Raw genomic sequence first — 17503 nt, 5'->3', positions numbered from 1 at the left:
ATACAGACGTATGTAGAGTAGAGGTCTGGGCTGGAAAATGGGTTTGATCATGCATACCGCCATCTCCATACACCACTGTGAGCTGTGCTGCATCTGGGAGCAGCAGGAAAGAACAGCATGATCGACTTGTGATATCTGTGCTGGGCATGGGAAGGGATGGGAAGGCACAGATGTGCCACATAGTTGACATCTCTGCGTTAAAGAGACATTACCAAGAATATGCAAAATCCCTGCAGAGTGTCAGTGATCAATATAAGTCTTGTTCTTGGCCAGAGGAAAGGCCAGGAAGGCTTTCTGTTAGGACAAACCTTTTGGCTTGCTGCCTGGTGGAATGGTAGGAACTTTTGGTGCAGGAAACAACTTTTGAGATACATTCAGCCTTCAAGCCAAAGTAGTGCCACCTGCCCAGAGTATGGCAAATACTTTCTACCCAGTGAGCTGCCACCATAGAACCGTCAAGGCTAACAAATGGGAAAGCTCCTGATTGGGTCGAAGGTTGGCATGGTGTGAGCCATATGTGATGACAGCCACAGTGAGCTCGTGGGCCACTCTGTGTGGCCACAGCAGTCTATCGCCTGTCCCACACGAGTCTTTTCTCCTGTGCCTTCTGCCTGGAATGCCTGGGACTGCCTAGCTCATGCCTATAGCTCCATGCCTTCAGGATATGGTTGGGGGCTGAGGGAGAAGCCCGAGGAGGGCTTGGTTTTGGCCCCACGGTCAGGCGGTGGCTCTGTCTCAGCATCCCAGGGGCCCAGAGACCACCCAGACCCTCCTGCCAAAGAGAGAACACCTGTTGGTCTTTGGGGATGGTTTCAGGTATCAAAACCATCCCTTATCAGTTCTCCTCCTTAGGCTAGAGGGGAGGCCCAAGTGCCAGGCTGGCGGGGAAGCCAGGGCAGAAGAGGCTGGAGAAACTGCAGGGCTAGGAGAGGAGGCCCCCAAGTCACCTGGTCCAGTGGGCCTCGAGGAAGGCGGAGAAGTAGACAATCAGAGGCAATATCACTGTGAAGGCCCAGAGCAACACGGAGGGGAAGAACTGGGTCACAATTGGGCTCTGCAGGGGGAGAGGGGAGGATGGCAGGAGAGACGTCAACGCAAGCAGCCCCTTCCTCTTGCCTCCTCTTCTCCTGCTCACTTCCAGGGCTGGCTTGCTCTCTTGGAGGCTGCAAGGGGCCTGGCCCTTCTCATGGCCTTCCTGGCCAGGCAGAGGCTGACACCCAAGGTCAAGTGGAGTCCCTGAGGGGCTAGGCCTTCTATGCTGAGGTCACTGGAAGGGCAGCCTGAGCTTTCCTGAGTGACTCCCTCCTGGGGAGGGAAGAAAAACTTTTATTGGCAACCATCAAAGATATTCACAACAAGACTCAGACCCAAGGTAGAGACCCCTAAACAGATGATTTTCCCTCCATTCCTCAGGCTGGAACAGATTTTAAACCAAGCTGGAGAAATCACTCCAACGCTGGCCACAAACCAGAGCCAGCTGGGAGGTGACACTGCCTTTGCTGTGATGACATGTGAGCAGAGGAGGAGGCGAGGATGGAGGAGTCCCCAGGGAGAGCTGTGGCACACCCAGGATGCCTGGCGGGGGAGTCTGGGGCCTATTACGAAATTGACGAAGGGGAACAAAAAGCGGCAGAAGTGGTGTGGCTTGACTTGTGTGTGTGTGTGTGCATGTATGTGCACGTGCGCTTGTTGACTATGTGTGCATGTGTGCATATGCACGTGTTGACTTTGTGTGCGTGTGTGCATGTGCACATGTGTTGACTTTGTGTGTGTGCACATGCACGTGCCCATGTGTGTTATTGGAAATGGGGATGGAGAGAACATGGAAGAAGGGGCCTCCTAGGCTCATCGTAACAGCCTTGAGGAGAAAGAATTTGGAAATGGGCTAATGCTCCCTCTGACCTGCACCATCAGCAGGAGGAGTCCCCTGACTTCAGGGATGGCTCCTCCAGGGCTGAGGCTCCCAGCCTGGAGTGCGGGTGTCTGGAGTGAGGGAGGTGGAGGCAGATCTGGAGTTCACACTTCTCTGAGAGGGCTGCATTGTGACTTACCTCACTCTTCCTCACCCTCAACCCTGCCACACAAATCAGGAGCCTGCTGCCCTGGACAACTTGCAGAGAGCAGAGCCACTCACACTTGCCATGCCCTCTGGACCCCCAGCTGGCCTGGGATGACCCCATCCATGAAGACCTCTGAGTCCATGTTGCCAGGACAACACCCCCTCCACTCACCACAGGACCTGCCTGTGAATTCCCCACTCTCCCTTCCCACTCTAGCCCTGGTCCCTAAGACTGGAAGTCACCCACCTTCATCTTTTTAGAACAAAACAAACTCTACCCCACCATTTGCACCATGGCCACCTCCACAAAGTTTGCACTGTATAGGCTCCACAGCCCCAACCCAGGCCCCCCCACCCATCCCATCCTGAATTCTTCCTTGATCTCCCTGGGGCCCCTAGGCCTGGCCTGAGCAGAGGAGGTACCTGCAGGTTCTCGATGGGGCGGGTGACGTTGTACATGTCGATCGTGTTTATGATGATGGAAGGCGTGGTGAGGAAGAAGAAGAGGAAGAAGAGGAAGGTGTTGATTGCGATAAATCGGGCCCACCAAAAGAAGCGGCGGACAGATAGGTGTTTCCTAAGGAGGGATGGAAGAAGGAGGCACACTTAAGAGACATCGGTTCTTAGAGTCCACATGCTGTTTGCTGCATGCCAGCCATGGACCCAGGCTACCCTAGTCTAATTCAGCCTCCTGGACCCAGACCTGCATGCAATGGGCCCTGGGCCGCCCCTGTCACACTGTAAAGGATCTGGAGCATACAGCCAAAAAAAACGGACCTGAGTTCCTTCTAAAGGAAAAACATTTTTGCTAAGGGTTGGATGCCTCCCACACTTGTGGGAATGAATCTGGGGGTACACAGAGGCTGTAGTGCTCAGGACAGCATGTTCCCTTGGTAGTCTCCGTTGGGGACATGGAGAAGAGAAGGCCCTGTCCTGCTGCCTTCTTCAGTCTCAGAGGAGCTCAGAGGTGAGGGGAGGGATGGAGGAGGCTTACCAAATAATGTCTTTGGGGTGTGGGGCCAGAGTAACCCTCCAGTAATAGGATTTGACGATGGTGGTCACTGAGGACTGCTGGGGCTGTACACCACACTGGATGTACTTGTAATCCTCACGGACGCTGCAGACAGGAGAGAGGAGGAGAAGATGTGGGGTAGAAGGATGGGCTTAAGAGGGCCTCATGCCAGGGACTCGGGGCCACTATGGTGGTTCTACAGATGAGGCTCAACCCTTCCCTGGGGATTCTTGAAGTCTTGGATATTCTTCAGCACCTTAGAGGCGGACAGTTCCTAAGGCCCAGTATCTGGAGGAAAGGGCATTGGAAGGTGCCTAGACTGCCATGTGCTTGTCAGTTTCTGCCTTTCCCTTTAACAGCAGTGACGGCACATAGACACACTCTTTCTCTGAGTTTTGGTAAGGGAGGTACTAATTTTAGCCCCATCTTATTATCAATAGCTACTAATTATTGAGTTCTTTCTGTGTGCCTGATACTGTGCTAAATGATGACCAGTATCATCTCAATTGCACAGATGACTAAATCGAGGTGCCCAGAGATGTGAACAAAGATGGAGCCCCATCTCTGGCTTGCTAGCTCATATTCTGCTGTAAGTAAGCCTCTGATCCTCTCTACCAAATGACGATGACTCAAAGAACGAACAGTATTAGCTTAGGTAGGTGTATTGCTTTAAACAACACAAAAACTAAATAGAAGACATATCACTTGTTAAGCCTCTGGGAGGTGAACAGGGAAGATCCCAGTAACGAAATTTGCCAGATAAAAAGTTGAGAATGTAAGGAACTTGCAAAATTGTACACCATTGTTTGTGAGTAAAATCTAGGTAGTTCTGCTCTTCCTTTGTAGGGTTGGGGTGGGTGAGGACAAAGTGCTGTACAAAATCAGCCTCTCCCAGAGAGAAGAGGGCTCCCCCACAGTTCTTAAGAGATGAATTCTGGACTTTGGCCCTGTCCTAAGGATCCTTCTGGAACATTCCAGAGTGGACTGAATTCACTCCTTGTCAAGGCAGGGCTGCCAGAGGCTGGGGCAGAAAAGAGAGGGGGCTGAAGGGCTATGAGTGAGGGAGGCCTGTACCAGGAGAAGGGCAGGCAGGGCTTCTCTGTCCTGAATCTCTCTTATGGTGAGGAGTGAGTGACGTGTGACGTGTGTGCCACGAGGGAGAAAATGGATGTCGGCTGGGCGTGGTGGCTTGAGCCTGTAATTCCAGCACTTTGGGAGGCTAAGGCGGGCAGATCACCTGAGGTCAGGAGTTTAGGACCAGCCTGGCCAACATGGTGAAACCCTGTCTCTACTAAAAATACAAAAATTAGCTGGGTATGGTGGTGGGTGCCTGTAATCCCAGCTACTAGGGAGGCTGAGGCAGGAGAATTGCTTGAACCTGGGAGGCAGAGGTTGCAGTGAGCCAAGATCATGCCACTGCACTCCAGCCTGGGCAATAGAATGAGACTCTGACTCAAAAAAAAAAAAGGATGTCATTCTTGTCAAGGCAAAGAGGAACCATGAAATCAAAGGCTTCTCTGGCCACCTCTGTGCTGAAGCAAGGACAGGAAGTGAAAAGTCCCAGCTTGGGCACTCCTCAAGACCAGGTGGGCCCCAGCAGCTGGGGGGAGTGGATAGGACCATCTTATCCTGCTGGAGAGCCAGATGGCAGCTGCCTGTGAGGAGCTTGGAAGGCCCAGGGGAGGCAGAAAGGGAAATTGGAGGAGGTGAGGGTGGAGAGTGCAGAGAAGCAGGGGCATGCTTGGGGCTGAGTGGGGCGCCTGCCTGGTGCTCACCGCTTGGCCATCCTGGAGTCCTGGAAGGTGACAAAGATCAGGTCCAGGCGCTTGAGTGGCACACGGTTGAGCTCAGCGTTGAACTCGTCTGTCAGCTGTTCCTCCAGCTCACTGTAATACTGCTCGGCATCCACCTGGGGTGGCAGGCGGCCCTCAGGGCTGGGGCCAGAGCCCTGGGAAGGCCTCCCTGGTCCCGAGGTCTCTCCCCGCTCCAGCCTCCCTGGATTGTGGTGGCCTTGAAGCACCTCAAGGAGTCCAGGACCCTGGCTGGCCTTCAAAGGCCCCCCTCTAGAACAAGAAGAGGTGATGACTCCGCCACTCACCCCTGCCCCCAGATCTGGGGAAAGTGAGGCACAGCTAGGGGTACCAGGGGGCTTTCAGGCTTGGGGTGGACCCCAGAAAAGTGAATGTAGTAGCTACATTTCCATGATAGTGAGTGATTCTTTTCCTGGACTGGCAGAATTTTGATGCAGTCCTGAAGCAGGTGTCTGAGTCTTGACGCCCTCTTTGAGCCACAGTGGTTGGGTGATAAGACACGCTGCTGCCTTCAAATGTTTCTGTCCTATCTCTTTGGAAGTCTGAGGCCTGGCAGCCTGCTGTATTTTCTCTGGTCTTTCTCTTTCTTCCATCCAAGACCAGAAAGGAGACAGCAGCAGGTTTCCCTGGATTGTTCTGAAGGTGGCCTTCAGAAAGGCTCCCATCTCAACAGGGAGGGAGAACATGGTGGATGGGGAGGGAGAGGCTGGGTGGGGAGCACTGGAGCAGACCTGAGTGGGGCCTGGGGCCCAACATTGTGGGTGAAGGCACAGAGCCTAGAGCCCCAGGACCCCACCCCTCCCTTGCTGTGCTCCTGATGCTAATGCTAGTTACCTCCTTGAAGCAGGTCCAGCACCTGCAGAAGCACAGGCGGGCACAGGGGTGGATCCTGATCATCACCTTCCCAGTCTTCTTGGCCTTGGCTGTGTAGAAAAGCCGGCCCCGCATGGCATGCCGCCTGCCAGCATGGGCAACGGGAGAAGGACCTGCAGGTCAGGGGCCAGCAGAGTCCCATCCTCCTCTTTTACCGCCACCCTGGACCCTGAAAGGCCTCACTGAGGTCTCACCTCTGATCATCCAAGTCGATCAGGTTCCTGACGTCGTAGCAGAAGTGGACTCTCGTCACGACACTGCCCGGATAGGCCTCGCTGTAGCCACAGACATGAGTGCTGAGTCGGCCTGTGAGGCTGGGAATGTGCTGCCCCCACCCCCTGTCCAGCATGTCAGCCCTCGGGGCTGGGTTGGCTCAGCTGCCTGGTGTCCCTGGATGGGAGACACCATCTCTGCTCCTAAAGCTGAACCTCAGGGTTTGAACCCTGGTGATCTGAGAGCTTCCAAATCCTTCCTACACAACTCAGAACAGGGCCAAATGGTGGAGCTCTGCCCACTGGGGAACCCAGGAGGAGACAGCTGTTCACAAAAGACATAATTAGCTCATGAATGGTGTCCTTGGGGCTAGGAACTTGGGGTCATAAAGGATGTCTCCAGATGATGTGTTCTAAGTAGCTGTGATCCAAGGTTCCCTGTGCTCAGTAGTTGGAGCAGCAGGAGTAAGGAAAATTCTCATTGCCCATATCACACCCACGCCACACAGGAAGTCCCTGACTTCAGAAACCCTGCTCCAGTGCCAGCAGCCCTCCCCATTCTGAAAAGCTGATTCTGAGATGAGTCTAGGGAGAGGCGCCCCCAGAGTCTCCCAGTCCCACCATCCTGCACCAACTCAGTACCCACTTGAGGACACAGACGGGGTTATGAGGAGGAAGCAATCCATGCCTCAGCCCACCCGACCCACTTACTGAAAATGCTTAATGATGATTTCTGGGTCTTCAACGTCCGTGGGCACATAGGTGATCATTAGTGTCCTTGTGACCTGCGTGGGAAGAAGCAAACGAGAGAGAAGACTGCTTGCACAGGAATTCCAGGTATCGCAGTCTTCTGGTGGCCCAGTCTCTTGGGAGCAGGTCTTCTGCTCACAGCAGGCTGCTGATCCAGTGCCGCCTTGCTGAGAAAGCCAAAGCCAAGCTGGACCACTGTGGGCCAAAGAAGTGCCTGAGCCAGGCCGCTCTAAGCTGTTTTCCTCAGTGCCCAGCTGTGGGTGTCCCGCCATGATCACTGTGGTCAAGGAAGGAAGGGCTGGAAGGCTGCCGTCAGGCTGGGGTGGAGGGTCAGAGCTCCATGATTGGAAAGAGATGCCCGAGCGACCCCACAGTGATTTTTGGTCTCCCTGCAGCTTCCACCGTTCCAGCGTAAAGCCCCACATTGCCAGGAAAATCCCTCATGTGAGACTGGGTTGGGGAGTTGGGAAGTAAATGAGACTCTGGGGAGAGAATAGGGAAGCTTCCTCCAAACTTCACATTTTATTCTGTGAATGGGAAATATCTTCCTGGGCCGTCATCTTTAAGATGACTGTCTAGTAAATTGCACTGCAAGAATCGGGGGTCTTGAAAGGGCTTCTGGTGACGATAAGGAAAGCTGAAGTGGCAGAGGCCAGACTGGTCAAGGGTGACCAAGCCTCCATGCCTGGCAGGCTGAAGCATTCGGGTCACTTTCCAGGGGAAGTGGATTTGTACTCTGGGGTGGGTTCAAACGAATCAGGCCTTTTGAATGGATGGTCTGGAAGGAGCTGATTCCTCAGGCTGAACCTTTGAAAGGCTGAGGACAGGAGCTAGGGTGCTCATCCTCACTGTTGCCCATCCCCACTGGAGCATGGGTGCTGGTCCAGGGGGTGGCACTGCTGGCGCCTGCCCTTGGCCCCTCAGTGGTCATCTCTGCACACCAAAACCTGCTGCATACTTCAAACACTGTGACTGCTCTTTCCTGGCCTTGGGGACATGTTCAGCTTTTGTGTAGGGCAGGAAGCAGAGGAGCTAAAGCCCCTAAGTGCAGCCCTCCATGAATGGTGGACAGGGAGTTGGTGGAAAAATATCCCCAATTGCTCACCTCCAGGAAGATTCTGGGCCATGCATTCTACACCAACCCCCAGAGTTCCCGGGCCATGAAGCTCCAGTTGCCCACAGTGGTAAGTCATCCGTCAACACTCCTTTACTGGCTGTCTTTGCATCCCCCTCCCTTACTGGCCTTTCCTGGGATCACCTCCCATAAATAAGTGCTACGCAATCCAAGTGTTAGGCTCTGCTTGGACATCCCCACCCAAACTGAGACAATGGGGATACACAGGGGCCTCTGACCTCAGAGAGATTGCAGAAGGGTGAGGCATGGGCCTAGCAGGAGTGGGCAGGGCCAGGTACACTAGGTAGCAGAGTTCAGCAGGGCCCTGACCACTTAGCCCAGAGGCCCCCACTGGCCCACTGGGCCTTGTTAATCCTTTGGTCTGCAGATGATGGGAAGTCCAAGAGGCCCTGGGGAGGGACGGGACAGCAGAAGGCCAGGGATAGGAGGTACCTGGGCAGCAGCTATTTACCAACCAGTCTGAAAGTTTCATTGGGGGTGAGAAGGTGGAGGAGGGTGAGAGGGCAGAAGAAGGTGAGAGGGCGGAGGAGGGTGGAGGGCGGAGGAGGGTGGAGGGCGGAGGAGGGTGGAGGGCGGAGGAGGGCAAGAGGGTGGAGGGCAGAGGAGGGTGAGAGGGCGGAGGAGGGTGAGAGGGCGGAGGAGGGTGAGAGCGTGGAGGAAGGTGAGAGGTGGGGGCCCGATGATTGTTACCAGGGCTGAAGGGAGGAAGCTTGGCCCCTGCTCAGGTGAAACCACACCTCCCACCTGTTACAGTCTCCCTGGACCCTCTAAGGGCTTCTCTGCGGGCTGGGAGGAGTTGGTCCAGTGGGGAGGGGCCCCATCTCCCAGTGGGGAGCAGCTCTGTGGGCTATTTACCTTTTGGCTGTTCCTGGGCGAAAACCCCAGGCAGTGATGCGACATGAACATGAAGTTGGTGATGAAGTAGAAGAAGGACAGCAGGCTGTGCAGCCACAGGAGCTTGCTCCTACAGGCAGGGAGGCAGCAGCAGTGAGGTTAGCCTGCGAGTTCCCAGAGCCCGCTGCATACAGACCCCTGGGCCTCCTCCTACCATAAGTCTCCTGGGCTCCCCCAACCCATCACAGTCTCCTCAGACCCCCACAACCCATCAGAGTCTCCCCAGACACCCCCACCCATCACAGTCTCCTGGGGTCACCTCAATCAGTCTCCCCATATCTCCACCCATCACAGTCTTCCCGTACCCCTCAGCTGGTCACAGTCACAGACCCCCACAGCCCATCCCAGTCTCCCTGGATCCCTCTGCACCAATGGCAGTGTCCCTGGACACCCCCACCCACTGCAGTCTCCCTGACACCTCCTCCACCCACACAGTCTCCTAGGGCTCCCTGCTCCCTCCCAACTATCACAGTCTCCTTGGACCCCCCCAACAACCCATTGTGGTCTCCCTGAACCCCCAACTGGTCACAGTCAGAGCCTCCTTCAACCTGCCCCCACCAATCGCAGTCTCCTGGGACACCCCCCAACTTATCACAGTCTCCCAGGTCTCCCTCCCACCCATCAGTCTCCTTGGACCCTCCCTTCTCACCCATCACAGTCTCCTCAAATGTCTCCCCATCCACTGCAGTCTTCTCAGACATCCCCTCCCACCAATCACAATCGCCCTGGACCCCCCTCTCCCAGCCCACATGCAGTCTTTCCAGGAACACCTTCTTGGAGGCCACTCAGGTGCCTTGGAAGAGGGCATCGGGGGTGAGAAGGGTCTGGTTCCAGCTCATGGTGGGGATGTCTATTGAGTGCTTACTCTGGGCCAGATCCAGGTGGGACTGAGTACATGGTGTGCATTTTCTCACTAGACTCCACCATGCATGTAGGTATGCATGTGGTTGTCTTCACTCCACTCATAGGGAAATGAGGGTGAGAGTGGGTTGCTGACCCACCCAAGGTCACTGTAGCAGCGGTGCTCTGGGAAGTGAGCCCAGAGCTGCTGAAGTACTTAGATTCTTCACTGCTAATGCCATTCTGCCAGCTGCTGTAGCTCAGGCCCCCATGCTGCGCAGCAGACCAAGTGAGGAAAGGCCGGGGTTACCTGCAGGCCTCAGGCAGACAGTCTGCAGCACCTCCCCTGAGGTAAGAGAGTGAAGGCTCTTGGGCCACGTTTGCCATCCCTGCTTTAACCCACATGAGGCCATCTCAAAGCATATGGCTAGGATTGCTGCTCAGAAACAGGGCCCACCTTATTCTGTGTGGTTAGAGGAGAGAAAGGCCATCTTGTTTCAAAATATCCTCAATGCCTGGAACCTCACACGCCATTGCCATCTGCTAGATGCTTCCACCCTCCATTTACACAGAGGGGCAAGGCTACGTGGTCTGTACAGAATGCTCCAGCTCTCTGCCAGAATGGATTCATGGAGACTGATGGCTTTTTGCTGCTCTACTAGAATTCAGTTTTTGTTGGGAAGATGTAGGTACCTCCGGCCAGCAATGGGCCTCAGGAGGGAGCTGATATCCCTGCTCTGGTTGGCATCCCCAGGGGAGGATGTGGTAAAAGGAGAGGTGAGGGGATGCCATAGCCCCTTTCTGCTCATTTCAGAGTTTGAGTTAAGCCAGTCTGCTCCAAGGTGTATTGCAGAGGTGCAGGGGCAGAGGGACGGGGCAGGGCAGGGAGGTGAGGTGAGGCATGGATGTGTGAACCTCACTCACACTTGCTTGGAACTGCTTCTGCAGCTTTGTCAGGAATCAGCCAAGCCTAGCCTAGACACCTAGGGGGCCATGGCATGGACCAGTGGGGCCACATTTGGCTCAGGGCAAATTGATACGGCCACTAGTTGGGTTGGCTGATGTTGAAACCCACAGGTTCTGGGCCTGTGAGGGGAAGGAGCTTAGAGAGCACATCCAACGGCCCTTCCCCAACAGTGGACATGGATCAGGCTAAAGCTCATGTTGGGGGTGCACTGCTTCAGACCCACACCAGTTAATGGCAGAGGTGGGCATGAGTCAGTGGTGAGACTCTGAGGGGGACGGTCAGGCCCATGATTCACTCAGGTATATGATGGCTGACCAGAACCTATTGATGGCAGAAAAACAATCTTTAGTCTCTTTCAGGACACGGTCTCTGCCTCTTGGGATCTGGGTACACTAAACAAATAGGACCATTTCTCCAGGTCTTCATGAGTGGCCAGTTTGGGCAGCTCTACTCATGACAGAGGAGGACACAGGGCACCAGGAGTCCTGCCCCACCAAGAGGATGCAGCTTCTGGCATCTCACTCTGGACCCAGTTCCCAGGGAACACCAGGCCTTCCTTATCAGCAAAACAGTGCCCAGGTTGCAAACTGACATGTTAGACCTCCTTTCCCCATTGACACCCCCAGCCAACAGAATGGGAGGTTAAGATCAGGTACCTACTCTGTGGAGACATTGACAATGGTGGTCCGAGCAAAGTGACTGCTCCAGTCTGGAAGAGAAAGAAGCTGCTGACCTCAAGCCTGGCTCCTCCGATGCCGTGGGGTGCCAGATTCAAGGTTCCTGGATGAATGCTTGGGGTCTAGAGATGCTTGCCTTCGTCCTCTTCTTCCTTCCAGTTCCCCAGAGCATGTCCCCAACTTTTAATAAAAACATCAGAGGCCTCTATTCCCTGGCATGGCTGATTGGGGATCTCGGGGGAAAAGTGAGAACACTTTTTTTTTTTTTTGAGACAGTCTCACTCTGTCACCCAGGCTGGAGTGCAATGGTGCAGTCTCGGCTCACTGCAGCCTCTGCCTCCTAGGTTCAAACGATTGTCCTGCCTCAGCCTCCTGAGTAGCTGGGACTATGGGCATATGCCACCACGCTAATTTTTGTATTTTTGGTAGAAATGGGGTTTCACCATGTTGGCCAGGATGGTCTCGATCTCCTGACCTCATGATCCACCTGCCTCGGCCTCCCAAAGTGTTGGGATTGCAGGCATGAGCCACTGCATCTGGCCAACACTTCTTTGTGTGGTATCTCCAGGGCATGAATGGCACATAATGGACACCCAGTGAACGCTTGTTGAAGGCACCAGCCATCCAGTCATGAGCAGAATGGTGAAATTAGCAACACTATTACCACTGGCAATGTCCAGAAAAGGCGACACTGCCTCATTCACAGGAAATCCTTCTGGCTATGAGTATTAGTTTGACAGTTCAGACACCCCCAGGTTTTGTAAAATGTGTCTAAAAATCCTGCATGTTATAATCATTGCCAACATACCAGCTGGTAGGATGAGACTCTGGAAAGATAGGACTCAGTTACTCTGGTAGTGGAATTTGGTGGCATGGACACTCAGTGTGCTAACTTGAATTAATTAAGGTCTAGCTCCAGCAGAGGTAGAAACAGGTAGAAACCTGAGGAATCGAGGCAGAGCTGGTCGCCGCTGGGGCATTTAAGGTGCTATTTGACACCATGCCATTCACAGCCTTCATACCGCTCTGTTCGGCTTCATGATTCTAAGTGAAATGTGAGCTGCTCTTCAATGAGCACCTACTATGTATATCAAGCACTGTGTAGGTATGTTATCTGCCGATCCCTAGGATAGTTGAGGAAACTGAAGTTCAGGAAACTGATTTGCCATATACAAGATTAAATAAGATGTTAGCGGTTGGGTGCAGTGGCTCATGCCTGTAATCCTAGAACTTTTGGAGGCCGAAGTGGGCAGATCACCGGAGGTCAGGAATTTGAGACCAGCCTGGCCAACATGATGAAACCCTTTCTCTACTAAAAATACAAAAATTAGCCAGGTGTGGGGTGGGCGCCTGTAATCCCAGCTACTTGGGAGGCTGAGGCAGGAGAATCTCTTGAACCCAGGAGGTGGGGGTTGCAGTGAGCTGACATCCCGCCATTGCACTCCAGCCTATGTGACAATAGCGAAATGCTGTCTCAAAAAAATCAAAATAAAATAAAATAAAATAACCTGTTAGCTAGGCAAAGGCATTTTCTGGGAAGCAGATGTGGGTAAACACTGTGGAGCCATGATTTTTCTGTTTTGGAAGCCAAGGTCTCATCCACAATGCTGTTATGTCCAAAGGGTTTACCCTGTTTCAGTGAGTGGGAGTAGATGTTCTACAAGACAAATTCTGCACCTATGGTGTTATGTCTAACACAGTGGGTTCAGGAATCTTTGTAGTGGGTTACATGTCATAAAAGGGTCTCTAGGAACAACCGGCCAGAGTGGGGCTATGAATGAACACTCAGTTCCAAATTGAATTAATACTGTGAGCTGTTGTGTGCCAGGCCCTGGGTCAAACCTGTAACCAAGGAGGAATCATCTCCAGTCCCCACATGAGAGAAGTGAAGCGTGGCTTGTCCAAGTTCACACGACCACTAACTCCCAGGATTAAAATAGATGTCTAGACCCCCAACCCCAGCCCCATCTGGACTGCCTGGCTGCCCCTCAGGTCCAGCTGCTGTCCCGGGGCCTGCTGCGCTCTACCTACCCAGAACAGATCCAGTATAGTTGATGGGCAAAATGATGCCCAGGGAGGGGATGCAGATGATGAGCACAAAGATGATGAGGTGGTACTGGAACGCGAGGTAGATGCGCGCGTCGTCCCCACACTTGTTGATCAGATCCTCGTCCCTGGAAGAGACACACACACAAGGGCATGCCTTGGGAGCCAGCATGGCTGCCACTTGTTGGGGGGAGGTAGAGGGAAGGGCAGCATATGATCACTCCCTTCCCCAGGTTTTTATTTTGTTTGGAAATATTGCCCTCTATCTCAAAGCCTCTGTTATTCCCAAAGTATATTTTATCTGAATTTCACAGACATATCAAAGATAGAGGCTCTGTTACAGATATACACTCAGGAATCCAGAGGCACTCTTGATAGAGAGCATTCATTCATCCTTTTATTACTTCTTCAAATATTTTGAGTGCTTTCGATGGTGCCGGCACCAGACAAAGCACTCATGATATCGAGAAGCACCCTATTCAGGGAAAAAGGAACACCTGAGACATCACTCCACACTGCCAGATTTGCCAAAATTGGAAAGTTGAAAAACACTAAGTGTTGGTGAGAATGTGGGGCATTGGGAGCTCTCCTGCTCTCATGGATGTATACACCGGCCCAGTTATGCTAGAGGACAGTTGATATTATCTACTGAAATGGAATACATGTACATTCTGTGACCTAGCGATTCCACTCCTAGGTTTATACCCAAAAGAAATGCATGAATGTGTACCCAGAGACATGTATAAAAATTTCACAGATGTGTTACTTGTAACATCCTCAAACTGGAAACAACTTACATGTGTATCAGGGTGAAATGGACACAAGAATTGTGATATATAAATCATGAAATACTGGACAGCAGTGGTCCTCAACCTTTTTGGCACCAGAGACCAGTTTCTTGGAAGACAATTTTTCCCATGGACGGGGGTGCAGGGCGGTGGTGGATGGATAATTTTGGGATGAAACTGTTCTACCTCAGATCATCAGGCACTGGTTAGGGTCTCATAAGGAACACAAAACCTAGACCCCTCATATGTGCAGTTCACAAGAGGGTTTGTGAATCTCATGCCATGGCTGATCTGACAGGTGTAATGCTTGCTCACCTCCTTCTCTGTAGCCAGGTTCCTGACAGGTATTGGTCTGTGGCCTGGAGGTTGGGGACCCCGCTATACTGCAATAAATAGACCCATGGCTGAACTTCACAAACACAATGCTGAGCAAAAGCCACGAGGCACAAACAACACACACTGTGTGATTTCACATATGAAGTTCAGCTATAGGCAATTCTGAGATATAGAATGCTGTAGTTAGGAGTAAGAACGCTGCTACGTTTTGGGAGAATGGGGATGAAGATGGGGGGGCAGGAAGAGAGCTGCTGGGTATTGGCAATGTTCTACTTGTGGGTCAGGATGGTGGTGGCACAGGCTTAGCTTCGTGATGACTGAGCTGTACAGTTTTTGGTGTGTGCTTTTCCGTGTATGTGTTATACTTCAATTTAAACAATTTAAAAGCAACACATGCTCCTAGAAACTTTGGAAAATACGAAAGAGAAGTAAATAATTCATCTACAATCTCATTGAACCTAAGACAATGACTAAAAAGCATTTGGGGTTGGGCACGGTGGCTTGCGCCTGTAATCCCAGTACTTTGGGAGGCGGAGGCAGATGGATCACTTGAGCCCAGCCATTTGAGACCAGCCTGGGCGATATGGTGAAATCCCATCTCTATTATCTATCTATCTATCATCTATCTATCTATCTATCTATCTTCTATCTATCATCTATCATCTATCTATTATCTATCTATCATCTATCTATTATCTAGCTATCTATCATCTATCTATTATCTATCTATCAATCATCTATTATCTATCATCCATCTATCTACTATCTATCATCTATCTATTATCTATCATCTATCTATCATCTGTCTATTATCTATCATCTATCATCTATCTATTATCTATCTATCATCTATCTATTATCTATCTATCATCTATTATCTATCTATCATCTATCATCTATCTATCTATTATCTATCTATCATCTATCTATCTATCTATCTATCTATCTATCTATCTATCTATCTATCAATCATCTATCTATCTATGTATCTAAATGAGTTCGGTGTGGTAGCATATGCCTGTAGTCCCAGCTGTTCTGAAGGCTGAGGTAGGAGGATCGCTTGAGCCTCCAAGGTTGAGGCTGCACTGAGCCAAGATCATGCCACTGAACTCCAGCCTGGGTGACCTGGGGAACAGAGTGAGACCCTGTCTCAAAAAAAAAAAAAAAAAGCATTTGTAATGTTTGTTTGTTTGTTTTTAGACAGAGTCTCACTCTATCGCCCAGGCTAGAGTGCAGTGACACGATCTTGGCTCACTGCCTCTGTCTCCTGGATTCAAGTGATTCTCCTGCCTCAGCCTCCCAAGTAGCTGGGATTACAGGTGTGCACCACTATGCCCAGCTATATTTTTGTGAGGAGGATCACTTGAGTTCAGGAGTTCAAGACCAGCCTGGCCAATTTGGTGAAACCCTGTCTCTATTAAAAATACAAAAAATTAACCAGGCTTGGTGACGCACACCTGTAATCCCAGCTACTTGGGAGGCTGAGGCAGGATAATCGCTTGAACCTAGGAGGTGGAGGTTGCAGTGAGCCAAGATCATGCCACTGCCCCCCAGCCCAGGAGAGACAGAGACTCCATCTCAAAAAAAAAAAAAAGATTTATTTTTAAACAATACTACAAAAAGCACACCTTCAAGGTTTTCAGTGTTCCCACTTGAGGAATTATTTAGAGCTCTTGATTTTTTAACTTTGAGCAGCTAAATGTTTCCCTCCCTGGACTTGAGAATGAAATGCCAGGAGGGATAGATGAGAACTTCTGGCAAGGAGAGAAGTGTCTTCTTGCTCTGCCCAAGCAGGTGGTGAGGTCCAGGAGCCTCCAGTCAGGCAGACAGAGCAGAGGCTGAACAGGACTGGATGGCACTGAGAGCACTAGAACTCCCTTCCTGGGTCAGGAATTCCTGCCTCCACCACTAGACCTGTTTCCTTTCCCCAGCTTTCTTGTAAGTGCCCCGCCCTGGCCTTCCAGCCAATCACCGTTCTTCCTACTTTTTAATTCCCTGTCTCTGCTCTCATTGCATCCCCTCCTTTCACCTCTTTCTGAAGACTTGCTGGATCCACTGTTCTGCTCTCTCATCTTCAGCATCCTTTTCTCTCTGCATCCACCCACACCTCTTCCCCATAAACTACAACCAGGCTCAAGTGCTTGTTGGTTACTGTGTAATAAAACAACTCCCCAAGCATCCACTCTTGGATCTGTTCCCCAACCTGGTTCCCCTCCAGTTCCTTCCAACAGCTTCACTTCCCTCCTTCCATGCACCTCTGGAAAAAGGCGACCATCTTTCTCTGCCTCTGTGTCTTGGACATCCTACCCCAGGCCTGCCCTCCAAACAGAGACCCAACTCACCAAAGTCAATGTCCTCTCCTCAGCCCCTCTTCTACTCCACCTCTGAGCACTAAGGTTGCTGGGCCACCCCTCCCTAGACGGGAGCCTCATCCTGGCCTTGCTTCAGGGATTCCAGCCCCAGAGGATGCCTCTTCCTCCTGCCTCAATGAGGCTTTCCCTTGGGCCGCTTCTGGTCTTGCCTCCTTGGGTGGCCATCTGCCCTCATGACTTCAGCTACAGCCTCCATGCCCCATCTCCCCAGTTGAAATCTCTAGCTCTGACCTTTCTCCTAGGCTTCAATCCTGTTTTTCCAACAGCTCCTTTTCAGCTTGAGTACTTGCCCTGACTACATCTCATCATTTTGTGTTTCCTCCCCCACCTAATAGTATTACTCCCCTCCCCAGAAACCAGACCTCAATTTTTTCCTTTCTTAAACAGGCCACAACCTGCTGACTAGCCTCATGATCTCCCTCTCATCTTCCCCTACCATTGTTTTCCAGGTCACTGCCCAAGTTCAGGTCACCAGCATTTCCCTCCTCTTCCTTATTGGAAGAGCCTCCTTAACTGCTCACCTTGACTTTCGACTTTCTCTAATGCCATTCACCCTCCATACTTCTGTCTACACACATATATCGTTCCGAGTTTCCTGCTTGAAAACCCTAATTGGCTCCCTACTGTCTCTAGTTGAGAGCCCAAGATTCTCAGTATCCCAGCTGAGGCTGGGTGTGGTGGCTCATGCCTGTAATCCCAGCGTTTTGAGAGACTGAGGCAGATGGATCACC

The 17503-nt window shown here is 51.8% G+C and overlaps 1 protein-coding gene across 11 annotated transcripts in view; it reads right to left on the bottom strand.

Moving 5' to 3' along the window:
* Positions 1–17503, bottom strand: part of TMEM63C (transmembrane protein 63C) — a 115143-nt gene that overhangs the window by 15217 nt on the left and 82423 nt on the right. For all 11 annotated transcript variants that reach the window (XM_078335506.1, XM_035261143.3, XM_035261144.3 and 8 more), the window contains 10 exons: positions 13262–13404; positions 11214–11262; positions 8708–8816; positions 6679–6752; positions 5950–6030; positions 5717–5840; positions 4847–4980; positions 3054–3176; positions 2483–2636; positions 948–1054 (listed from right to left, as the gene is read on the bottom strand). In XM_078335506.1, the coding sequence (XP_078191632.1) occupies positions 948–1054; positions 2483–2636; positions 3054–3176; positions 4847–4980; positions 5717–5840; positions 5950–6030; positions 6679–6752; positions 8708–8816; positions 11214–11262; positions 13262–13404 (1098 nt within the window). The remainder of the gene's footprint in view (positions 1–947; positions 1055–2482; positions 2637–3053; positions 3177–4846; positions 4981–5716; positions 5841–5949; positions 6031–6678; positions 6753–8707; positions 8817–11213; positions 11263–13261; positions 13405–17503) is intronic.

This window comes from Callithrix jacchus, chromosome 8 (assembly GCF_049354715.1).
Source record: "Callithrix jacchus isolate 240 chromosome 8, calJac240_pri, whole genome shotgun sequence".
Classification (NCBI taxonomy): Eukaryota; Metazoa; Chordata; class Mammalia; order Primates; family Cebidae; genus Callithrix; species Callithrix jacchus.
The sequence above is the reverse complement of the archived record's forward strand: the minus strand, read 5'-3'. Positions and strand labels throughout refer to the sequence as shown.